We start from the raw sequence: 26,371 nt of genomic DNA on the forward strand, positions 1-26,371 counted from the left end.
ATTAATAGTCTTTGTCCTTTCCGGTATTTTAGTAATTGAACTCTGAGCTGTTCGCTCTGTTGGAACTGTGTTAGGTGAAGTTGGTTTTCCGGCAGTAGAGAGATTTTTGACCGGCATAGTTTTAATCAAGTCTGTTATTTGTTGCAGTCTTTTAGTTAGGCTGTCGAAGTTTTTGACTACATTTTGTCTAATGTCATTTGCTGTGGTATTTACATCATCAATTTGTAACACGTTGTGCTTGTTTTCACAAATAATCTGCTTTTTCACACTTTGGATCTCATCCCGGATCTGGCCAAAATTTATATCCGTCATTTGTATATGGCTTTCAAGGCTATGGTGCAGATTTTTGACGGACTCGGCAATTGATTGGAGTAGGCCGATGTACTTGTCATAATTGGCGTCACAGTGATCGGGGCCATTTTCATTAGAGCTGCCTTCATCATTTTGTGAATCTAAACTGGAGTGATCGGACAGTAATATAACATTACTGGCTGCAGTTGCCGATGGGAGTGAATCACGCACTTGTATAGACAGGTCTTCTGTAGGGGTTTCGGGGACACTGATCGCTTTATACTGATGAAGGAGGGATTTCAATTGTGAGTTAACATCTTCTATAGACGAGTTGCTAACTTCTAAGCAGCTTTCTATTCCTTGAATCAGGTTTGGGAAGTCGGCATCTATGAACTGAGCCACCTGCTTACCGTTCACAAGGCAACTTGACTTCGTGTGGTACATATTTAAGGTATAGATATGAGACTTACCACTGCTAACTTTAAACTTCGTTTCCACAATGTTTCCTTTTTTATCTGTCACTGGAATCTTTTGAAACTGGAACGTGTCGTTTTCAGATGCGTAAAAATGTTCCGCCGACACTTTTAAAAGTTCGTACGCACCAGTATTCAGCATGATCTTTATTCCACCGCCCGTATTTATTATTTCCACATCATTCACTTCGGTCGCCTCCATTTTCTTCCTGATCGCCTTCTTCTTATTTAAATCATAACTCCTTGTTTCCGTTTTTGAAACATGACGGTTAGAGTCTACGTTGTGCGAAAGTTTATTTTTCGCTGTAACTTCCGCAATTTCCATCGTAGATTTATAAAAAGCACACGCATGCAATTGTTATAAAATTTCCTTCAAAATGGTATGCTTTTTCTATAAAATCGAACTTCTTTGACTTAATAATTAATTAATTTCATAAAATTTGTTCAGACGTCGAGAAAAACTTGTTTACACGGAAGTGACGTCATTATTATTGTTGACAATGAAGTCTTATAGAGCAGTTCCCCATCGAATCCGACCAGTTTTATAACTAAAATATCGTCTGGATCATGTTTGGCCAACATAGCTCGCTATATATATTATATTGTTCGAAACATCTTGTATAAATCATTTTACTAAAGGATCAGTAATTTTCCAGTTTCAATTATCGCCCAAATCATACTTTTAAGAATATACATAATTAATATATGTGTCCAAACTAAAACTCGTTCTTCTTGGTAAGGATGACAACCGTTTGGCTTTTGCTAACACATATTCAATTGTTTACCTATATTCATCAAGTCATATCTTTTAAATTACTCTTCTAATTTGAAATATACGTCCTTTATCTACAAAAAAGCATATAAACAATATTAGTTGAGTTTGGACTTCCGGGTCTGTCCATAAAGTTTAGATTGTTAAAAAAAATATGTATGAAATTAATATTAATATAGCTCAGAAAATCCATTAATTCTGTAGATGCAGAATTGTTACATTTTGCAACATAAAAACATTTCAAACAAAAAATATATCCCAAATATTCACGAAGCGTGTTAGCGAAAACTTGAATACTATTTCTCACCCTAAAATCCTAGCGTTTTACAATAGATTTGTTTTTGATGTTCTTATATTTTTTATGAGTCTTAAAATAACTCTTTTTCCCACTCCTTCTCCTCCTTATACCCCCCCTCCTCCTCTCCCTTCTTTTCATCCATCTCCACCCTATTTTCTTCCACTTCTATCCCCTATCCATGCCCCCCTCCTCCTCATCATCATTTATGTATTTTCATCAACGGAGACTGCTTTGGTTATGGTTGTACGTTCAGACTTTCGTCATAAGCTTTATCTTATACCATATGATGTACCAAAGGCTAGATTTATTCAGGGGCGGATCCCGGTTTTGTTGTTAGGGGGGCGTAACTTCGGGGGCGTAACCTTTTGAATTGCGCCCAATCATTGGAACCGAACCTAATTTTCGTTTAAATTGTTAACAGGGGAGGGGGGGGGGGGGTAGGGGTACTCCCAAAACAATTGTTTTACAATGTCAAGTCAGAAATGGTGCATTGTGGGCGTATTTCATTACTCCTGTTCTCCTATATTGAAAAACAAGGTAAACTTGGGCGATTTTAAGGGTGGTACGCGCCGGGTGCGCCCTTCTGGATCCGCCAGAGGCATTTGAGTTTTAACATTCATGTAAACCAGTTCTTCCTGTCTAGTTAAAAAACATTATCATTGTGGCTATTTGTTATATTTGTTATGGTTGGTTATCCCAGATGGTATGAGGGTTGGATTTCGTAGTTAAAGTGGTACCGGAATTGTACACCCATAACTACTGTCCGGAAGATAATACTGCAAGGTTATCAAGCAAACTTCAATTGATAAATTTACTTTTACTTTGTATCATATTTAGTAATCAAAGGACTTAAGCCTGACTCAGTCTTCTGACATGAGTCGAGCAGGAAATAAATGTATAGAAACACGGACTTATATCATATTTTAATAACCGAAACGTCAAAAAGAAGAAGAAAAATAAAACCTTTCCTTATTCATAATACACTAAATACGAAAGTCGTTACTCGAAGTTATATATATATTGTGAAACCTCAGACATATCGGAATGGACAGTTTAAAATTAATATTATATTTTCTTGTTGGAGAGTTTCTGTGTGTTTCTTGCTGTAAGTGTTTTACTCGTATTTTGTTATAATATTATCAATATTACACTTAAAATTGGTGTGTGTGTGTGCGGGGGGGGGGGGGGATGCAGTGTTGCCCTTTTCAAAAAGTGCCCATATCAATATATTACGGAAGATATTTCTCTTACATAAATGGTGTGAAACGAGCAGTCTCGGGGTGATTGATATTGTACATAAACGAAACTGAAGGGGCAACGACAATCTGAATTAGAGCACCACAGCTCTAACATGGTTAGCAAATTTTAAGCCGATCTTAAAATTAATTAATTATAACATTCCGGAAAAGGTTTGGGTAAAATGTTACATTTTACAATGATAAATAACCTGCCGAGTTTTTAATTGATATGATCATGTCTCTTGTATCCATAGAATTTAAAGTTCTTGGATACAATTTTACTCAAGATGGCCTTTCACCAGGTACTCGCCCGAAGTCACATGGGACAACGAATATTATAATGCATGCCAGAAACTCACTGACAATAAAACTATGACATTTTTTACCGAGATGACCGATTGTTTTAAGTGCAAATAATGGATTCAAGTAAGACTGTTCTGGAGAACAGCAAGTGCATTTGGTAAGAAGTTGAATGACAGAAACTGCAAAGGATACTTTAAGAGTTAAATGTGCGAAAACTCGGCCTGATAAGGATTGCGATGTGGGTAAAGGAAATGCAAACATATTTGTAACAAGCTTGTATGCGAACCTGAAAATGACGAATCAGACCCACTATAGTTTCTATTGCGGCATTCGTCTTTGGAAACAGAATATGATACTGAGCATATGTTGTAACAGATCTTCGAACTAGAACACGCTTTAGTAATGATGGACATTAGAAAATAAAAGAGCAAATAAAACAAACAATAACAGGATGTGGAACATGGATGAAGAAAAATGGTAAAACACGACGAAACAAATGATGAGAGCAAAACAGGTGCCAAGTCGTGAAAGTTATAATTAAATATTACGTCAGAATGATGCTTCGAAGACCTGGCTCCATTTTTTCGAAACTGTGTAAGCTTAACAGGCTTATGTAGCTTATTTAAATTAGCAAACTGTTATACTTAATTTTAATTTTGATACCTTAAATATGGTGTATTGTGAGAATCATAAAGTTAATTCCAATATTAAGTTTGAAATATCTTAAAGAAATAAATGTTTCGAAAATTACAGAAAAAACCCAGGTGGGATTAGGTTAATACATTTATATGTCATCAATTAAACCATCAATGATTTTGGATATTTAATGTAAAACAAAATCCATTGTCTTAAAGGGACTGTACACCAGATTGGCACCAAACGAAGTTTTTTTTCTGTAAAGAATCTCATGACAATTATTTAATAAATGTTTTACTCTTTGATATCATAATTGTAAAAAAAAAATACCAAAATGTATTTAAAAAATCGAGTCGGAGACCGGGTTCAAACCGGTGTCGTCAAAATTGCAGTCCAGTGTCGTATCCACTGTGCTACGAAGGCTTACCTTTAACGGTTCGAATATTTAAGCTATATTCCTAACTTGGTAATATCACGTGATAACATCGACAAGCCAATCACGCATAAGGAATGAATTCTACCAGGTAGACATACCTAGAAATCCTTTTTAATGGAAAAATACGAAAAAACTGCGAAAAATAATTTAATTGTAAACTATTACCGACGGAAATTATTATATCCTCCAAACGAATTGCATGCGACTTTCTTAGTTGATCGACAATATTAAAGGTGATCCCTTAGAACTAGGCCTCATTTTGTTGAACAATTCCAAACCTCTTAAAACAGAACAACGAATAGCACTTTCGTTGTGGTATGTTAAATTGTGTGTTATGTTCTCCTTTTAAACGGTTTTGGAACTTACAGAGTATTTTTGTTTTAAAGAATATCATGATAAAATATGTTTGGGTCATAAACCAAATTAACGCAAGTAATCTTACTAAACGAAATACAGTCAACCCCGTTGCCTCGATATCGCTTGGCTGTGTTTGCTTGTTGACTCGAGCTGGGCGTGAAGGACCAGTATTTTACTTAAACATATAACGCTAAAACAACAAGGCCTGAGTACGCACAGAACATAGCCTCAACGGAGTTAATCTAAAATTGTATGGCAATTCGGGGGTCCCTCATAAATAGTTTAGATTAATTTTAGTCCAAAATGATGCATTTTGGTGTAGGCTGTGGATATATTTTCTCCCGCTTGATTTTAATTGTATCACGTTTGTTCATATGGACTAGTTCAGATCGTAAGAAAAATATACGATAATTAATCACCAGATTGAGTACAAAGTAGTTTTTATGTACATGTCACTTATTATTTCAGCCTCAGATACGAAATATTACGTCTTACCGACGAAATACTCCACTGAAGACCTCATGGCGGGCACTATACCCTGCGTGCTTGGGAAACCTCTTCATTCAGACACACCGGATTGGAGCGGTGGTCATAACTATAATGTTACTGATCGTGACTTGTTCCATATCGTTAATGATATACACCAAGAAATACTGTGGACTGGGTACAGAAACGGTATGTGTTCATTGGTACCATGAATGCCTTGGAAAAGGGAAACATGATCAATCTTGACTCCACGTCATATTTAACAAACATTAACATTTAATCAACCCGTCAATGAATGGATGTTTTCTTAAACGTTTTTAAGCGTTCTATATCTTGGGAAATCGACATATTTTCTGATCAAGTATTTTTATTATTGCAGAAACCAATGAGGATGGTACACAAGGCGTTCTTTATGTCGATAATAAACACCCTGTTATAGTTTTTTTACCCCCGGCCGCGCTAGTGAATCAAAGCTTTCCCGCGCTTTGTGAACGAGGTGAGTTTTTTTAAACAAAAAATATCCATAGATACAAGTGACAAAGAGCAAGTGACGAAAGGAACTGGGAATTGGAAGAGTGAAACAAGTACGTGTTAGGGATTCTTATTCATTTAACATATCAACCAAAGTATTTTCGAAGCAATATTTTAGTCTGATCTATTTCAAATTGTTCTCTTATGTTTTAGATTATCGGGATCTCCCTTTATATATATTAAGGATTTATATATATTAAGAAGTTTTTGTTATTTGAGTTAAAGAAAGTTCTCTTCTCTTATACCTTCATATCAAGAATCATTTGTATAACTCAGCTGTGAGACTCTCCAAGCCGGAGCATTTATTTAATTTAATTTCTAGATAAGCAGTTTTGCCTTCTTCATATGTAAACAGACCTTCACAAGTTTTTGCTACATTATTCTTTATTGTCTTTTCTAAATCAATGTTGTTAATATAATTGAAATATTTTGAATTAATCTTTAAGTGTGGAGTATAAAGGTCTAATGAAGAATGTATCTTCCTCCTTAAGAAATTCTTGTGTATCGGTAACTCTAGTATCATTGATTTGTCTAAGCCTAAGATATATATGTTGTGAAATCAACATTGGAGCGAATTTGTGCTCCGACAGTTTATATTTGATATGAATCATTCATCTGTAAAAAGGGAGTTAACAGACTTTCGTCTTGATCTTGATCAACGGATTTTGAAGTTGTTTAAGTCTTTTTTCTCGTTGACTTAACCGGTTATCTTGTTCTTTCCCTTTTTCTTGAAAAATCAATAGTAGTATTTCTTACTTCAATCTAACATAATTCCCTTTTTTTTTTATCTTTTTTGCTTTGTTTGGATGAATTGTTTTAAAACATTTTCATTAAATGTTATGCGTTTTTGCATCTTCATGTACAGAATTGCTAAATTTCCAGTAACCTGGTCCATGTTAAGACGACCCTTAACGTTTAAGAAAAATAGCCATGTGGTCTGTAAATTGAATTATTGCTGGCTTAATATCTTCCGAATCCACTTGTGGTACTATGTATTTTTCTTTTCGCCAAAAATCTTTTTTCTACTTTAATCAGTTTGATTTTTTCGTCTCCGTGTAAATTGTGTTGTTTGTTCTTTATTAAGCTTCCAAACGTCACATAAGTCATTTAAAATAATTCAGTCATTCAAAGGCTCACCACTGTGTCTGAACAGCAACAGGATATACCTTATTGATATGTGCAGTGCATTGAAGTATCGTTTTGTTTCTATATATCTATCGAAAGGTAAACGATATGGTTTAATGGCCTTCCAAAGTGCAAAGGTGGTTGGGGAAAGACAAAAAATAAAACGTTTTAACGCTCCTTTCTTTAATTGTTTACAAGCAATAACACTATTCAAACCTTTAAATGAACTTTGAACAGTTCATACATTTTCTGGTTTCATGAGTTTTATTTTAAAGTTTATATAATATTATTTTGAATATGTAAATGCACATATTGTTTTCTGCATAAATGTTGTTTTAACGTTTTATATGGCTGCATAGAACATCCATTTTTTCCTTTAACTTGTGTTGTTCTTTAACAGAGAAGGCTTCAACTGTAATAGATGATTCTACAATAACTCCCAATGAAGAAGAAACATTAAGAGAAGGCACAACATGTGATTCCAAATCAGGTTTTGTTGAGGGGATGATAGTTGGTGTAGCTATCGGGGCATTTTCGGTTGGAGCAGCCGGTATTACCGCAATGCTTGCTAGACGATTGTATAAATATCGCAAAGGTGCATATTTCTACTTAAATTAAACTTTTTAAGACATGTTAAGCTTGTAACAATTCGATAAAATTCCTATTTCTATAAGCGCTTCATATAACGATTGTCACGATAACCACATAGCTTTCAAAAGCAATAAGAAATCTGTTGTTTTTTGCTATTTTTTCTGTCTCGAAAAAAGTAACCATTGCAAATAAATAACTTTTATGAATTATTTTTATAGTCCAGATACTTTTTTTCCATAGTTTCAAAATATATTTCAGATCCAGAACAACAAAGAACCATACATACAGAACTGAAAACCAGGTAACCAGCTATCTTATAAATGCCTTCGGATCTTGATCCCTTTCAGTATTGTTTCCTGCGTATAATAGAGCTTATAGTACTTTGGGAGGTAGTACTCAAATGGACCAACACAATACATTAGGGATGACAACAAGTACTCGAGTACTCGGTCGATCGTCCGAGTACTCGAATAGTAGTTTACTACCCGAGTACTCGGAAAACAACAACAACAAAACAGTATTATTTTAGATTTCACTAAATGCACGCTATCTAGACAACATACATTCGATGTACATGAAACAGTACTTAAGCCTTGCCAAGACGCAATGTACGGACCCTTTTAAATTTAATTACAGTTCTGGTGCGATCATACAAACTGTCAACTGAGGGCAAAATTTGCAATTTGCAGTGATGTTAATTTGCGAAGTTTTGGTAGCGTTAAATCTCCCGCATAGTTCTATTATTTGTAAATTAAAGACTTAATTTCACAAAATAATACACATTGACGTGCACATTCTGAACATTTATTGGTTAATGTGTGTATTTTTGCAATGGGCATCACTATTTTTAATTGAGAATAATCTATATAGAAGAGGAAAAACAAATATATTTGAGTTTGAAAACGAATCATTCTTAAATAGTTTTTCTTAGAGCCATGTCAATTATTATCTTCAAAAGGGCAGCCGACCGCAGGACATGTCAATGTACGCTGTGTGGTATATAGTTAACCTATAATGGTGGCACTTCACGCATGTTCAACCATCTGCGGTTGAAACACGAATCTCAACTACCAGCCAGAAAGAGATGACCGGTTTTGTTTGAAAGACGAAAAATTCGGTCTAGCATGATTTTTGCTCATTGTGTCATCATTTACCGTTTGCTAGTGTGCTAATTGCATAACGTGATATTTTTTACATGTGTATTACTTCACATGCACTATTGTTGTAGTGTGATAAGTTTATACATACAATTAAATAAAAAGGACAAATCACAAATTGAATGAATGAAACAACATTTTGTGTCTTTCTGTTTATAAATCTTTCTGATTATTTCATGACTTATTAAAAGGAAAAAGATGGAAATTGCCAATTTCACGATGACTCAAGTAATGGGTACATAAACATGATTCTTTCGAAAACAAATTGAAGCTTTTACGAGTACCGATTTTACAACTCGTTGACATCCCATTATAACATACAATACTGGTTTAAATCACTTGAAATACACTTACTTAAATATTAAACTACATTTTAAAGACGCACTATTTCATTAACAACGTCATTTTGAACGTCCCACAATAATTGTTATGACTTGACGTCAGAAAAATGTTATACGTCCATATTGCACTATTTGGAGTAAGAATAAATGCAAAGGGTATTGCTTGCAGGTAAATGTTGCATACTTTTTTTTAATATAATAAACAGAAATACCATATAGCATTATGAGCCAAATTGTTTGCTTATTCAGTTTAAAGAGATAAGATTAAACCATATTTCTTCCTAGTTCTGGACAGTCCACAGCGTTCACTGGAATACACAACTATGTCGACATAAATGATGAGGGAAATGAGCAGCTATATCAGTATGTAGGTAAGCAAATGCCACTTTTTAACATAATCACGCACACAAATGCCGTCTTTTCACATCATGAATTTAACAAATGCCACCTTTTAACATAATAATGCACATAAATGACGCATTTTTAAATGATGACGTAAGAAACTGTCGCCTTAAATCATAATTACCTAAAATAGGGTTCTTCAAGGTTCTTTTTAAAGTGATAAGGATTTCACAAAATAACAGGACTACGTAATTTATATTTTGGTAACGTTGGAAATTTGCATCGTTTAATATGATAACGTAAGCTAGTTGTACCTATTTCAATGATTTGAGGACTGAACAATTAACGCATTTCATCAGTCAATGATCGGTAATAAGATGTGCTTTAAAAGTTTTGTTAAGGAAAATGGATACAAGTCTCTGAAATGAAGCTGGTTTTTTATTTAGTTCGTTGTATGTTTCTGCTGTCATTGTTTCAGATGGAAATCATCAATACGCATATCAAGCCAGGTATATTGCAGATGTTTTCCTTTCACTATGGTTAATTCTGTATAAATTGACTTTGTTACCCTGAATTTTCAAATCAGAAAAAAGCAAAAATGACATGAGGGCCAATTCATTTTATAAAATGTATGACTTTCGTATGATTCTCTCTGTTGACACTGTGTTAGTTTTTGATAAAATATGAGTCTTTCTCATTGATAGTATTTCTTTATATTTTAAAGTGGAAACGAAGCAGATTACACTGGTTTAGACGCAAGGAAACATGGTAAAAACATATTTTGTATTCAGATATACAACTGTCAGATATATCATTGTGTCATTGGGTTAACTTTTAAAACACAGCAACTGGATATGTGAATCATTTTTCATTGATGTCAAGCTCAGTTTCATTTATTGTTGACCATCTCATCTACTATGTTGATATAAACCTTTACAGAAAATTCAGCATCAAAGGCGTCGGATGAATCAACCGAAAGGTAAATAACTAAACAGTACTTAACAGTACTATCATTAAAAGTGATACTCGTATTTATAATCAATATAACAAACATACCTTTTGAGTAAAAACCTTAGCTACTTACTAAATGATGCATATATGGAAAATATAAATTATCGATTGCAAGATTGTAACATAGTATTTAATAGCTGAAAACGCACAAATCTTAAATGCCTGGTGGGTCCTTAGATATTTACAACGATCAACGATCGTCTCATAAGGTAGAAATACCGTGCTTTATGTTCCTTTTTCAAATTAAACGCGGTATCCTTTATAAGAACCATTCTATTTGATATTTAATAATCCTTTTCTGTTAGTCAAACGACTTGTATTAAGTATGGTACTGCTTAATTGGAAGTAAGAGCTATATGGCTTTTCGACATTATGCATGCAAACGATGACCTCCCTGACAAATATATCCACAACATAAATTTTGAAAGAGATACAACAGTTTTACAGCGTATTTTAAGATGACATTTGATCTAAGCATACAGTCATATTGCACTATTTGGAGTAAGGATAAATGCAAAGGGTATTGCTTGCAGGTTAATGTTGCATTCTTTTTTTTAAATATAATAAACAGAAATACCATATAGCATTATGAGCCAAATTGTTTGCTTATTCAGTTTAAAGAGATGTGATTAAACCATATTTCTTCCTAGTTCTGAACAGTCCACAGCGTTCACTGGAATACACAACTATGTCGACATAAATAATGAGGGAAATGAGCAGCTATATCAGTATGTAGGTAAGCAAATGCCACTTTTTAACATAATCACGCACACAAATGCCGTCTTTTCACATGATGAATTTAACAAATGCCACCTTTAAACATAATAATGCACATAAATGACGCATTTTAAAGTGATGACGTAAGAAACTGTCGCCTTTAATCATAATTACCTCAAATAGGGTTCTTCAAGGTTCTTTTTAAAGTGATAAAATAACAGGACTACGTAATTTATATTTTTGGTAACGTTGGAAATTTGCATCGTTTAATATGATAACGTAAGCTAGTTGTACCTATTTCAATGATTTGAGGACTGAACAATTAACGCATTTCATCAGTCAATGATCGGTAATAAGATGTGCTTTAAAAGTTTTGTTAAGGAAAATGGATACAAGTCTCTGAAATGAAGCTGGTTTTTTTATTTAGTTCGTTGTATGTTCTGCTGTCATTGTTTCAGATGGAAATCATCAATACGCAAACCAAGCCAGGTATATTGCAGATGTTTTCCTTTCACTATGGTTAATTCTGTATAAATTGACTTTGTTACCCTGAATTTTCAAATCAGAAAAAAGCAAAAATGACATGAGGGCCAATTCATTTTATAAAATGTATGACTTTTTGAAAATTTTGAAAGAGATACAACAGTTTTACAGCGTATTTTAAGATGACATTTGATCTAAGCATACAGTCATCATTCCATTTCGATGGGTTTTCGGAACATCTCGGATTCACCCGTTGTTTCTACTCAGTGTTACTAAATTAAAAAAAACAAACAGTTACACACACCAACTTTTGAACTGTAATTATTGCTCTTGACATAATAAGGGATATAATCCATTATTTATTATGGTCCTTAAAGTTTTGAGGACTATATGTTTACAGGAAATGAAAAGTACATCCATTAAAATTGAGTTCCTTTATTTTTTTGAGAAGAATTCTTAATAAATGATCCTAAAACATGCATGTTTTCTTTTTCAGCTCATTCGAGGCGGGTTATTCGAAGTTATATGTCAACAGAGCTTGATCCGTGAAATTGTTCAATGACTTTTCGGTCTCTCCCATCAAAGTTTATCTTAATTCATATGAACAATACGTGGTAGTTATGTTTGTGGAAGCTTGGAAACAAGCGTTCGATGTCACATTCTACTCAAAGTGGCTTACAGCCACAGATGGCAGCAACGATCTTGGACTACATTTTGAAATTTGCATACTTTTAACGAGTACTAAACAGAGCTTCCAGCGTTTATAAACTTAACATTTTCAAAAAAATAAACTTACAATTGTTAAATAGGTATTTATATAAATATACACATATTATCTTTGAAAAGCCATAATAGAGGTTGTCTGAGGTTTTGGAAATATATATCGCTGAGACAGTAAATCTAAAACTCTTTCATTTTAGTATTCTATTGTAACGCGTGTATATATATATTATTTATTATATAAAAGACGAAAGATTTCTCATTTCTGTTAAATGTGGTATATTCATATTTATCCGTTAAGAGGTTTTAAAAGTTGCCAGTTTTCTGAATTGGGAAACATAAACTGGACAAACATTATCATGTACATCTTTTTTTTATTTGCCGCACAATAAACATAACATTTGTTGTTGTTTTTTGTTGGTTTTAATATTACTCTTACGCTCAATACATATATTTTTTTGCTAATGCAATTTCGAACTCAATATGCTTTGTTGAATAAATCGTCTTAATGTGTGTCAGCATACTGCGGATCGTTTATACTAGATGTGTGTATGAGGTTGTACATTACATCTTCATTAACATCAGGCCACGATGGATCGTTTTCATTCTGAAACGAATACACATTATAAATGGAAAGACCAGTAAGGCAATATTCGAACATTATATATATCTATCTTTAATACTACCCCACGAAAGAAAGTTGTTAAATGTTCAAATATTTAAAGGCAATAGGAAGTACATGATCGTCACAATTGCATTTAATAGGGAGGAAACGCGGAATTTCATTGCTGCATATACATGACATCATTGGGAAAACATGGCATAAACGGCAGAATGTTCAATGGCGCTCATGCAAAGATTTTAAGAGTCTTTCATGGATTTCAAACAGGAAATTGATCAGGCTAAATGCAACGAATTTGTTATGGCTTAAAAATAACGGTAAAATCATGAAGTACTTCAACGTCACATGCGAAGTTTCAAAGTAGGTAACGCGCAATTGTACTGCTGCATCTACGTGAACGTCAGAATGGTTAACAGGGATCTTGTACAGTTCTTCTGAGTCCTTTGTTATAATAAAATATGTACTTGACCAGGTTGCAAACAATTCAACTTTTATGACTTTATTGATAATGGTACAAACCAGCTGATTTTAATAGATCCCAATTTGGTACCTGTCTTCTATGGAATAAACCTACATCAGTCTACAGGTATCATTGGTGAAACTACAAAAAAAGGGTTTCAACCGTTCACACCATATAATCATTTAAAAACTTCTCAAGGATCAGAATACCAATCAAGCTGCTGTCATTGTTTGTGGTTGTGATTTTGTATTTGTAATTTTTGTGTGTTATTTATAATCACACATATTGTTAACTTTCCTTAATGTCTTTTAGTGTGGGTCTTTACCGAATCTACCCAATTTTGAAGTTAAATTATCATTCTAGTCTTTTTAAACAAAAATAGCTCGCTATTTAAATTTAATTGTTGGAAACAACCTGTTAAATCCAAGGTCCAGTTTGAGTAAAGGATCGGTGGTAACTGGCCAGAGATATTCATGTTGAGAAAATCGAAACATACAAAATAGTAATAATCGTATCTTAAAGTATGTACATACCATTGCATCGATATCTTTATTCAAATACAATCTGGAATGGAAACACATGGAGCAGGTTCTTCGTTCTTATTCGAAATGGCCTTAATATCATATGATCTTTTTGCTATACATGTATATTAATGTAAATCAAATTGAAGTGAGTGTTATTATCACAAAAAGGAGAAAATACAACAACAGTTATGTCCTTCTGTGACATTCCAATAGATTTAAGATTTTTGAGGTTATAACATAGATTCTCTAATAAAACAAGGCCCGAACCTATTTAGAGACTTTGTCTGGATTGTGGTGGCACATTTTATTCCCGTCTAAAAATCCGTAACAATGGTTTACCCATTTGATTTATTAAGCATAAACACGATATTTGAGGCTACCGGGCTTGTTTCTGTACTTTATATTGTTTCAATATTCTATGCTATGAACATGAAACAGTTGATAAGATCCATAATTCCGTAAAAGCTGCAATAACATTTGCAAAGGTTATTCTTTATTTTGAGGTCTTTATAGAAATTAAACGTTTAGGTCAAATGCTCGAGAATGGTTATCACGTATTTATGGAGTGTTTTATTCATGGTGCATACTCAAATTAAACCAGGAATGTATTGAAGAACTATTTTTATAGTATGAATCATTTTAAAAAAAGAAAAACAAACGCTTTCATAAGCTCATATTTAACATATAATTTACAAGTTTGTAATAACTGAAGCGCTCATGTTCTTCAACGTACAAAGGGTGCAAAAAGTGTAACAAGCATATCATTCCGAGGTTCTAGGTATGTTACCCCGAAAAATACTCAGAATTCAGAAAAAAATGTTCCGATTTAAAACAACAACATCACAAAATACACCTTTTGAAACCTCATAACGTTGACATTCGTAAAACCGTCACAAATAGGAATCCTATGCATAAAACAGGGTGTACCGTTAATGTTTCACATGAAACAATGGGCAGAAATAACGTTTCGATTTAAAACATGCACGCACATGTTAACACCTTGTAACGCTTGTTTGGTGTAACGTTTGCAAAAACCTCCGCAAATCGCAATCCTCTACATGTTACAGGATTTTACGTTTAAGCTACATGTTCTACAGTAGGCAGAAATAACTTCCTGATTTTATAGGTGTTTGTTGTGTTCTGTTAATTATGCTTCTTGAAACAATAGCAAAAACGCTCCACAGAACAGGAATCATTGGCTTATTACATGACAATTTACTCTTGTTACGTTGATGTCACATGAAATGCTCAAAAACGTCCAAATTAACACAATTGTATTAGACATATCACCCTCTTGTTACGTTGATGTCAAATGTGTTACAGTAAGCTGCCTTCGCCCCCCCCTACCCTCAAATGTTATAATATTATTTGACAATATGAGTTGTAAAGTTTGACAAAAGTACAGCTGAACATGGCTGAAAATCGTTTCAAAGGTGTGGTACGTGGCTTCTTTTTATATTTTTTGTAAATTGGAAATTATTTATATTTTCACTTCTATTTCTATCACGATTTGAATTATTTAAACGTGGACAGGAATAAAACATACTGCAATTTTGATCTATATGTTTATAAATCGAGTATTTCTTTTTTGCAAATATAACAGGGCAATTTGTCTATAATAATTTCATTAAAGCTTCATTCTGTAGAATTGAATCTATCGACAAAATCTATAACAAATTTTAACTAATGGAGTATACGATACTTATATCTTGGGACTGTATTGAGTGCATGTCATGAACCGATCATTACCTACCCGGAAGGACAAAACATGATATGTATTTAACTTTTCAGTGCACAGCTTAAATTAACCCGGCAGTGTAAAATATACGCTTACTTCAGCCTGTAAACTCAAGGTGTGGATTAAGATTTAATACATTCATTTATTTAGTTGGTCAAATAATTTTGCATAGGTTATTGTTTATTTAAAGCTCTTTCACGGATATTAAAAGTTCAAGCCTTATGTTTGATAATGGATATCACGTATCTGTTAGGTATTTTATTCATGATGTTTACGCAAACGAAACCAGGTATGTAAAAAACCCCACTATATTTAACGTTTAACTTTGCTATTGGTTAACTTTTCACGTTAACCAAAAGCAGTGAAGGTAATTAACATATATTGTTGTTCATAACTTTGAAATAAAACATAATTTAAACCCGGGTTCTAAGCCTAGTCACTTTATATCAATGTCAGAGTTAACTAGCTTATTTGGGCTTTCTTAGTGACACATTCTGCCATACATTGTAGGGGTATCCCAAGTTCAGCTTAATACCAACCGCGCTATAACGGCGGTTCTTGGGAACAACTCGTATCAGCTAACGTGCACACACAATGGCTTGACAACATCACAGATAAATGGACTTTCACTGAACCTGCATAAAGATGGTCTTAGGATAATGGTGTTGTCACCTCTATACACAGGAGAGAACGCAACGATATACTCACCGTTTCCTGGACGAATATCGGTTAACAGATTCACGGCAGACAATCCAACAACAACAGTCACTTTTCAGTCAATTGAATGCGGGGACGCGGGAACTTATTCATGGGAAGGGTTTTACTTCGATACTGAAAATGGACAAACGGCCGTGACACAGCCGCAAGACATCATAGTAAAAGGTTAACAGATTCAATATTTTTTATATTCTATAACCATTTTTAACATATACATTACGTTTAGATGTGCCGAAGAGGAGTTAAATTTGACATGTCTTTAAAGTACATGATCTAAAAGTGTGATGAAATCTATCCTAGGTTAAATATCTATGCAGGTGTATATCTTATTTGTGAAAAAACTTATTGTGAACTTTACAGCCCACCCAGTTTTCGGTCCAGATAATAGGCAGTTTTTTATACACCAAACACAAATATTGCTGAGGGTGACAAAGTGACCTTTACATGTAGGGGTGATGTCGGTTGGTGTGCACATGTAGCGGTGTTTTCGGCAACAACCCAGTTGGTGTCATTGCCTGGTTCTCCTACAGGAATGGAGAAATTGTACCGGTTGATGAATCTTCCAACGCAGTTTCGACAGCCCCCAGGTGTCTAGGCTTTGTAGTAGATCAAGGGCGTCGACATTAGAACTAACACTGACAAGGGAAATGGACAAAATGGTGGTGCGTTGTACAGTACAGCAAGACATGCGAACTCCGGATGGGGAAGGTTATATACAGACAGATTCTGCGATATCAGTGATGTGTAAGTAGTAAATGTGTAAATGTTTACTCTGAAAATAAAAATATTGGTCTCTTTGTAATTTGTCTCAAGATAGATCATTGAAATTAAAATTAAAAAATGTGAATGTGTTTGAGTTTCGTAGTTTTTTTTCTCTTTGAAGATAAACCAGTCATCCGATCGATAATAGGATATCCAGACAAACAGTTGTACATAGAGGGACTAGAACAATTAACATTGACATGCAATGCCGAGGGAAATCCACCACCTAGTTACTACTGGATGTTCGATAACTCAACCATAGCTGGATGTCGGTCACTTGTTCTGGATAATTTAACAGCGGTGCAAGGAGGAGCTTATATTTGTATTGCTTACAACTCTCTCAAAGGAGTTATACAGAACGTTAATGCCAGTACTTATATCGTCATACGTGAGTTAATTATACTTTTTAAAGCAAAACTTTTCAATTTTCAAACATTTCTTATCACTCTAGAAATCAACATCAATCGTTTAAACCTGTTTAACTGTTAAATAAATGGTGTAAACGGTTTTAAAATGAAACGTTAAAATTACTACTAATGCATTACGGCTGTTTATATGTAGTCTAATTATTCGTCTCTACACAATTTGTAATAATATACATTCCGACATGGCTTGATTGAAAACTCGAAGATTTTCTTCTTGTTTCTAATATGGATGTACTCTGTTAACAGAGAAGACTACATCAACAAGTTTTGATACAACCATGAGTGATTCTACAACTTCCCACAATGAGGAAGAAGGTACAACGTCTGACACTGAACCAGGCTTCACAACATCAACATGTTTTGATACAACCATGAGTGATTCTACAACTTTGCATAATGTAGAAGAAGGTACAACGTCTGACACTCAACCAGGCTTCAGTGTTGGGATGATAGTTGGTGTAATTGTCGGAGCGTTTGCTGTTGGGGCAGTCGGTATTTCCCTTATGCTTGTTAGACGATGTTATAGACGTCGTAAAGGTACATATTTGTAGATATTTGTTTGAGATATATGATTATTAGATATCAGTCTGATTAAAATTTTCTAATTTTAATTAAGCGCTATGAACGAAGATGTCCATGCACTATAGTATGAATACTTTCGTATATTTAAGCTGATCAGTAAACGCCCTTAAACAAATAATTATTGTAAATTATTGGTGTTTGGCGCCAGCAATATGTGTTTGCTTAAGTTCCCACAGGGTGTGTGTCTCATCAAACTAAGGTAAACAGTTTTAAAATCTGGCTCTCAATTGCTGAGTGTCTAGTTGCCCTCTTTAACGCCTGTGTTGAGTGGTCGACATGGTCTTTGAATACCAAATGAATGAAGTCAACGGATGTACCTTAATGATCTTCCTGAATGTATATTTCTAATTGTTATTTGTTTTAAAATACAGACATTTACACATGGTAAATTTGATGAAAGAACGTAAGAATGTTTAAGCGTTATAAATGAATATAAATCACTGCGTTTGACAATTGGTACCCTTCCTTTCTTATATCTCCAACTGCATTTCAGCAGTTCACGTGACAAGTGCTTCCAATTTACCTATTTATTAATTTGTTAGCGCAAAAATGTTCAAGCGGCAATCGTATGCTTTAAACAATGAAATTGGACTATTTTAATTTGTAGGAATTAAAACGGAAGCGCCTTATGTTTTCGATTCGTCTCGAATTTTAATCGTACATTGCACGCGTTTATTTGATACGTTATATTACAGGAATTCATTTGTTTTACTAAATCAAGAAATGCGGGAAAACAAAATGTAAATTTCAAATAACTAATGTGATTTTACAAAGTAAGATTCGTATGACTAGTTAGATAAAAGGACATTTTCCGCGGAAAGACGAATGCTAACGGAAAGTACCCGCAAACGATATTTTTTTTCAAATTGCACGTGTTTGTATTTAATGTTGTTATTAAACATACAATACATGATTTGTCAACTCGTGTATATCTTTATTAGTTTTAATGGATGCAAAATGCAATTGATGTTTTTATTACGCAGTTCACAGTAGACTTGTTCATTTGTCGTGTTTAACTGTTTAAGTAATTTTTTTAATGCTTAATGCATTTGTGTTTCAATGTAATTGAATGTTAACATTTCTTAACAATTAACTGCATTGTTGTAAAAGATGTTTTTATACACAATTTATATTTTATATATCTTAATATAATTGTTATTACATAACGTTGCTAGTTTGTAAAGAAAACACCTTCCGAGGCACTTTATTTAAGGTAGTGATTATCTCTTTCATCTGTTCAGATAGCTACGCAATTAAAGCGTATTCGGTTTCCTTGTAATGCGCCAATTATATGTTTGTAAACATAGTTCTTTTTATAAGTAACATAGAGGCAGCATGGGTTTTTATTCTAGCTTTTATTGCAGTTCCAGAAAAACCAACGTATTCAAATACTGAACTCAACACCAGGTACGCTTATAAATATTGCCTGATACTGTAGTCCTCAAACAAAGAAATAACATAAAAATAGTTATTTGGAATGAAATCATTATCGTATATAACATAATAACGTACGTATGCAATGATTTGAATAAATGCCTCACTGTGTAATATTTCAGGTCTGAAGATTCCACAGCCATTGCTGAAATAAATAAATATGACCATGTGAACAGTGACAGAAATGAGCCGCAATATCAGTCTTTACGTAAGCATATGTCAACTAAATTCGTCATTAAATCTCACTTCACATTTAATCAGTTTACCTGCTGCAAGTTTCTTTAAGTATTACTTTTTAGTATGTTTTTGTGAGCTAGTTTCACCATTGAACATGATAACTTTCACTTATTACAATGATCTAAAGGCCTGAATAATATAAATCATTCATCAGTCAATGATCCGAAATTCCTTAAACCGTACACTTTTCGTCACTGAGAGCATATATGTTTGCAATACCATGTTTATGTAGTTTGATATAGCTTATTTGACAAGAGGATTGTTGAGTGTTATTCTATATTTCTTAGATCAAAATCCTCAATTTGTGAACCAAAACAGGTAAGTAATAGCTGTTTTAATTTAAATTTAATTTTTAATTTTCTCTATGGTTTATGTTGTATCAATTTATATCCGGTGTTTTCATATAAGACGTAAATACGTAATAAGACTCGAATGACTTTTGGTAATACTAAGTTTCAACATTTGTACAACATTTATTATTCTTACACGTTTCCTCATTTTAATCTATCGTATTATTTAAAAGAAAATGACGTCTTTCTCAGTGAAATGATTTATTTTTTACAAAGGGCAACAGAAAGCGATTACACTGCTTTAGACGTAGGAAGCCATGGTAGGTGTAGTTTTGCATTGTATTCTTTCGCTGACCGTTTTAAGGCGGTACAATAGATAAAGATATCTTGATATATGTGTATTCTGTTTGTGATATTTTGTGACGTTGTGTATCTCTCATCTACTGTCTGATAGGCCCTATCATTCAAACAGTGTGTCTTTTAACAGGGACTTGTTAAATGCTTGACGACTGGGCTTGTCCCTTGTGGGTTTCATTGTATTTTGGCGAAGAAAACTCTCATATTAGCCTTTTGTATTTGGTTTTATGCTCACTCGATTATCCACAGTGACATCAAATACATATCAAAAGTTCAGTACAACTAAACAACTTTATAGTCTTTATTCTTGGATACGTTAAGGCTATTCTTCAGTAACTTATACATCTGTTGATGTATTTTTGTTAGCTTTACTATGATATTTGTATCATTTTCTCAAATGAAGTTTTATTTCATTAATAGTTTGTTACTATTTTCAGAAGATTCCATAACAATGACCACGGATGTACTAACTGACGACAGGTAGCTTTCAAAACCATCTCACTTTTTAGTACGATGTAAAATCCTATTCCTTATAGATTAAATGACAGATCTAATTAAAGATACATTATGAGTGTAAAATATAGGCACGTGGGTTAGGGTTATTATTAATGTTAACCTTGATGGTGTAAACTGATAATAATATTATATATTCTATACAATACGGCAAACTCACCAACAAATAAATCCATTTTTTAATTTAAAATTCATTAATTTATTATGTGAACTACTTCAATTAGGTAAAATAGTAAAACGCAGGTATTTTCTCTGTTCGGTTTTCTAAAACAACGTGAATTGTCGGAACATCACACGAGTTCAAAACAAGACAATATCATGCATATAATGTTCATGTTGTAGAGTGCAAGTGGAACTCCCAACAACTTCCGACAGTTACACTCAGGACCCTGTATCTGAGGAAGCCCTACACCACTATCAGTCCTTGCGTAAGCTGTTTCATTGTTCACAATGTTGTTAACTAAATTGTAAAAAACCTTAACTAAAACGACATTGCCCTTCTAAAATTGAGGTATTTATATTCGTCCTTGCAAGAACATAGACCATAATTTAGTAGCGGAATAGAATTTATCATAATTCACTATTGCAATTGCATATTACACAATTTACTTGCGCAATTGCAATTGCTTTCGCTTCTTCTGTTGTTACCATTGACTATGTTTTCTTCTTAAATACATCTGAATAAAGTCGAGATCTTTAATACCCGTTACACAATATTTAGCCGACATGTTAATAACTTAAAAGAATACAACTTTCTAAGTGATCAAAAGCATGTATGTTAGCACCTGTAAAAAACACTGAACGGTAGCATAATTTTAGAAAAAAACCCCAACTGTTTCAGACAACAAGTGGAAAAACAACGTTTGTTTGCAATTACCCTAACAACATTTTTTTCAGTAGGTAATAAAATACGGAACTTCGGATAATATATATTTTTTTAATTATGTCCTCATTCCCTTTAGTATGCACTTTTGGCTACTTCGGCCCCTCTGTGGAAAATATACGGACATAAATTGACACTGATTTTACTGAAATGGTCGGGTAAACGCAAACAAACATTATTTTTAGAGTGGCCTCATGGTGCGATGTTATTCTTTAACAAATTGATGAAGTATTGCTGCTTTTAATTTAAATAATTTAAATGTTTGTACCAATATCTATTTTTTTATGTTTCAGAACGCGACTCCAGGTAATTAATATGCTTACAGATAGTTGACAAATGATACTACATTTATAAGCAGAAATAATTTGACTTCAATACTCAAATGTTGCTACGTAATAACCATGCTATGATTTTGGTTATAAAATATACAGTTGAAAAACATAGTATACACAAATACTCTGCAGGAAGCATACTGTATTGGATAAGAGTTTGTTCCCGTAGTTTCATTAAGTAAAGTGTCAATACCTGACCTTCTTGTATGTTTAAAACGGGAAATTAAATAAATAAATCTTGAACAAACTCGTCAAAAATGATAAAGCTTACCTATTGAACGAATATTTCTAAATTTATATTTGGAATAATTCATTACATTGATTTTCAATAACTGACATTTTCAAATATATTTGACAGACTGAAATATAATTAAACCCAAATCGTATTAGTTAATTTGATTTTTCAAACAAAAACGAAGTATTTTCAGGAAATAACATCTTTAACAGTCAACTATGACTTTCTTGAGATATAGATATTTTGTAGCTAAACCGAAAGCTGCATAATTATACAATTTTTGATATTGACTAGACGAAAAACCTGTCTAAAACTCTACACAAGCAAATACATGACCCGTGTAAGGGTCCACGGCTTTTTTGTATTATACACACGCAATTAACCATGCCATGGTGAAAAAGGGTACAATAGATCCCCAGGGCCATTGGAATGTCCAAGAAAAATGAACCTGATGAAGGCCTATGCACTAGTCCTGTATGTTCATGTTATAATAAGACAAGCTTGTTTGTGTCTTACCACCAAAAAAGAACGCATAACCGGTGTGAAACACCTTGAAGTCGATTGTGTTTTGTTTTATTTAAAACAACTACAATATCGACTTTCAACTGTTTATGACACTTTGCATGCTCTGACCGCTACTGTATCATTCGCCATACAATAAATGACCAGGCTGTGTGGTTATTCTTCACCAAATCCCAAGTTTTTGCATACTTAAACTAATCACATCTTGAACCTCGAAATGGCTTTTGTTGCAATAGTGCGCAACGTGACCTTCTATTTTGTCGACATGGTGCATTGCAACGATTACCTCCCTTTCATGAAACCGTAATAATTGTATGATGAAAGTATTTATTCTTTCAAAATTGTGAAAATATCGAATATGGCCACAACATCCATCTTAAAGAAAAACGGTAGCTTAGTTAACAGGATGGGTTAAGAATGGTTGTCTACCCATATGGTCATTCCATGTTGATGGGTACACTACCAACCACGCGTTTTGTTTTGCACATTTCGCACATCGCCACATTTCCCTACCGCGGACGTTATATTTTTTAATCTTAATTCACTATACGCCGCGACTGAAGACTTGTACCCACCACGTTCATACCTATAATTTCTCCCGGGTTCCACCGCGTCGAGTCACAGCGATTCGCGGCCTTGCGAAGTGTTAACGAACGGTTATTAAGGTAGCAGTCAATTTTTTGAAGGCATTTCCTTTTCTCCTTCCTATACAAATGAGTCTACAGTAATCAGTTAATAAACCTCATTCATACTCGACCCGTATTTAACAAACCTTGTTTCGTACTCAAAACGTAGTTTGATCCCTGAAAAGTATGCTTTTCAACTGTGAAAGTATTCAGACGCTATTGTCGATTAGTTCGAAAATATTTTAATTTCGAATGTTCTCGTCACACTTGTGGTATTGTGAATAAATACTATATCGAGTCAATTAACTTATTGAAATATTGTAATAAACACTCAATATTCCAGCAACATATTATTCAAGATTGGTGAATTAGAGTGTTTACCCTCGCAAACGAGTGAAATCTATTTTGCGAGCACGGTTTGATTAACATGTACAATCATCTATTTGTACCACCTTTACCTGTTAAAATAACAGCATATCGCGGTAAGCCACATGCAATTTTAGGAAGTCGTACACGATAGCAGCAGATGATCGCGGCAATGACGCGCACCATCGCGTTCGCTACCGCGGAATATATCGCCTCGATTTTCTGCGATGACGCAATCGCGCCTGCGGTGGCAACCCATTTCTTGCATAAAAGACGTGATTGGTAGTGCACTTTAACATTTCGGTCTCAACCGCAGTTGTTTCCAAGTGTTTTTAAATGTGTTAACATTTTTTTAATGTGTTTGATTGAATAAAACCCATTACACATCCATTACAAAGTATGGTTCTTAACTTTTTTTAAATAATATTGAAGAAGAGGTCATAAGACACGCATATCTTCTTCTTCAGCTCATGTGAAACTGGTTACTCCGAGTTAGAGGTCGCCAGCGCTTGAGACATAAGGAGTGAGCTGAGGAATTGAAACGTATCAATGACATTTCAGACAATTTAATTACAGTCTACCATTACTTATATGCACACTGCGTGCTAGTAGTATCTTGTCGAAGCTTGGAAACAATAATAAGGTGTAAAAGTGGTGTTTGACAATCACTGATGGGAGCAACGATTTGGGAATACATTTTGAAGCAAAAATGTTTTTCTCATTGAAATGTATTCCCCAATTGACAACTACGGTGAAAATTGCGCGTTGGCTGCCACTGAAAGCCATTTTCTTATTGGCAACGGGCAGGTTGTCCTTGGATTAGTTTTAAAGAACTTATAACACCATGTGAATGTTTCTATGAAATGTGGTATATTCATATAGGTTTTTGTTAAAAATGAAGAAATCTTGAACGTTTTTCAGTATTCTGTTGGCAAATTTAAACCAGGCGCTGTTTATATATTACAAATCGAAGTAAGATAACTTTCAGGCTACAATGTCAATATGTTATTTGTTTTCTGTAAATAAAAACCCATGCTTTCATGTCGCTATGCCATTGAACTTTGAACATACAAATTATTGCTTTGAAAAGGAGACGATTACAATACTTGCAAAGACAAAAAGACTGATTATTATGATGATTAATTTTAACTTCTAAACAAACGAGACATTTAAACCATTTATTTATTTACAGTAAATATCACAAACACATGCTGAATAAATGATATATTGAAAGATGAGCATGTGTGATCATAATCGTGTCGGTTCGAGACAAACCTTGCTAACTAGCAAGTGAAGTTGTTAATATGTGCTTTTGTGTGTTGCTCCGCCCAAAGCGTACAGAGTTATGACCCTTCGCTTAGTTGAAATAAAGCCTACAGGGAATACAATCATGTAACGCGCATATCTCAAGAGGTATGAGAGGCTGAATGATGAAATTTTACAGGAATGTTCACCAACATGAGAAGTTGTGCACCTGGATTTTAGCGTGTGGCTCCCCCCAGTAATGGTATAGTTTAGTATAGTATAGTATAGTATAGGCAACTAAAGCATGGAATCTTGTGTCAATCCTATCTCGGAAAGTATATGCTCAAAAGTACACTTTTAGAGGAATCTAGCATGTAGCCTACTGTAGCTGGGGAATAGTTTGTTGCTGCGCCTAATCCAGTTATGGTCCTTATATAGAGTATGAAAAATAGTGTTATACTCATCTAAAAAATATATATTGATGTTATTAGTTATTTTTGTATTCGCCGTTCCATCAACTGACTAGTTGCTGTTGTTTATTTTTCAAGGTAACACTTACGGGCGATCAATGTTCCTCTGCTAATGCATTTTCGATAATATATTATGTTGAATAATTCCTGTTTATGTTTGTCAACACACTCCAGATCTTGTATATTATTTGTGTATGTGCATCTTTATAAACAAGAGAACGCAATCGACCGTTTTCATTCTCAAACAATAAAAAAAACCAATCAAAAATATATATTTAAACACTAGTAAATCATTAATAGAACAATGGTTATCCATATCTGACACTAACCTATGAAAGAAATGTGTTTTCATATTTTTATTTATGTTCTTGAGATCGACGTCGTGACATGTTAAATGTTAAATGGATAAGGCAGAAGGAAGTACTAACATCAAGGTTCAAGGTAACATTTATCAAAAGAGGCAACTCGGATTTTTACTGCTACATCTACAAAGTATACGTATCCGATAAGTATTTGGATAATACATGACATAAACGGTGGAATTTTCAATAATGCTCTTGCTTTTATTAGTCTTTTCTGATTTCGCTTAAATTTTAGCTTTTTTCTCAAATTGGAAGCCGGGCGTAAATCGAATAGACGCATGGCAGTGTAAATGCACCATTGGTCAACCTACAAATAAAATGTGTTTCAAATATTGATATAATAAAACCTAGCCATTTAAAA

At 33.8% G+C, this 26,371-nt stretch overlaps 2 protein-coding genes across 5 annotated transcripts; both read left to right on the forward strand.

Moving 5' to 3' along the window:
- Nucleotides 1-2,505: 2,505 nt before the first annotated feature.
- LOC128244981 (uncharacterized) lies at nucleotides 2,506-12,713 on the forward strand. 4 transcript variants are annotated; one of them, XM_052963158.1, is made up of 13 exons: nucleotides 2,506-2,617; nucleotides 3,751-3,969; nucleotides 5,273-5,479; nucleotides 5,670-5,786; nucleotides 7,347-7,541; nucleotides 7,796-7,838; nucleotides 9,321-9,406; nucleotides 9,856-9,886; nucleotides 10,102-10,145; nucleotides 10,317-10,356; nucleotides 11,039-11,124; nucleotides 11,564-11,594; nucleotides 12,085-12,713. In XM_052963158.1, exons 2-13 carry the CDS (start codon nucleotides 3,930-3,932, stop codon nucleotides 12,128-12,130), a joined length of 966 nt encoding a protein of 321 aa, XP_052819118.1. In that variant the 5' UTR covers nucleotides 2,506-2,617; nucleotides 3,751-3,929; the 3' UTR covers nucleotides 12,131-12,713. The 4 variants fall into 4 exon arrangements, with proteins under 4 accessions (XP_052819118.1, XP_052819119.1, XP_052819120.1 ...); XM_052963159.1 differs by lacking the exon at nucleotides 3,751-3,969 and having other exon boundaries at nucleotides 2,520-2,617; XM_052963157.1 differs by lacking the exons at nucleotides 2,506-2,617; nucleotides 3,751-3,969 and adding an exon at nucleotides 2,752-2,939.
- Nucleotides 12,714-15,790: 3,077 nt separating this feature from the next.
- LOC128244778 (carcinoembryonic antigen-related cell adhesion molecule 1-like) lies at nucleotides 15,791-25,192 on the forward strand. The gene is made up of 13 exons (XM_052962856.1): nucleotides 15,791-15,941; nucleotides 16,163-16,534; nucleotides 16,730-17,113; nucleotides 17,253-17,519; nucleotides 17,803-18,093; nucleotides 19,503-19,545; nucleotides 19,695-19,780; nucleotides 20,097-20,127; nucleotides 20,376-20,419; nucleotides 20,894-20,936; nucleotides 21,312-21,397; nucleotides 22,146-22,158; nucleotides 24,401-25,192. Exons 3-13 carry the CDS (start codon nucleotides 17,017-17,019, stop codon nucleotides 24,444-24,446), a joined length of 1,047 nt encoding a protein of 348 aa, XP_052818816.1. The 5' UTR covers nucleotides 15,791-15,941; nucleotides 16,163-16,534; nucleotides 16,730-17,016; the 3' UTR covers nucleotides 24,447-25,192.
- The last annotated feature ends 1,179 nt before the right edge of the window (nucleotides 25,193-26,371 follow it).

Source organism: Mya arenaria, chromosome 8 (genome assembly GCF_026914265.1).
Source record: "Mya arenaria isolate MELC-2E11 chromosome 8, ASM2691426v1".
NCBI lineage: Eukaryota > Metazoa > Mollusca > Bivalvia > Myida > Myidae > Mya > Mya arenaria.

Excerpts from the sequence above, each read along its gene's own strand:
- LOC128244981 (XM_052963157.1), top strand. The coding sequence starts at position 2,879 with ATGGACAGTTTAAAATTAATATTATATTTTCTTGTTGGAGAGTTTCTG. Across the intron at positions 7,839-9,320 it reads CATACAGAACTGAAAACCAG|TTCTGGACAGTCCACAGCGT; the intron begins GTAACCAGCTAT and ends ATTTCTTCCTAG. Across the intron at positions 10,146-10,316 it reads TTTAGACGCAAGGAAACATG|AAAATTCAGCATCAAAGGCG; the intron begins GTAAAAACATAT and ends AAACCTTTACAG.
- LOC128244778 (XM_052962856.1), top strand. The coding sequence starts at position 17,017 with ATGGACAAAATGGTGGTGCGTTGTACAGTACAGCAAGACATGCGAACT. Across the intron at positions 18,094-19,502 it reads ATGTTATAGACGTCGTAAAG|TTCCAGAAAAACCAACGTAT; the intron begins GTACATATTTGT and ends CTTTTATTGCAG. Across the intron at positions 19,546-19,694 it reads AATACTGAACTCAACACCAG|GTCTGAAGATTCCACAGCCA; the intron begins GTACGCTTATAA and ends GTAATATTTCAG.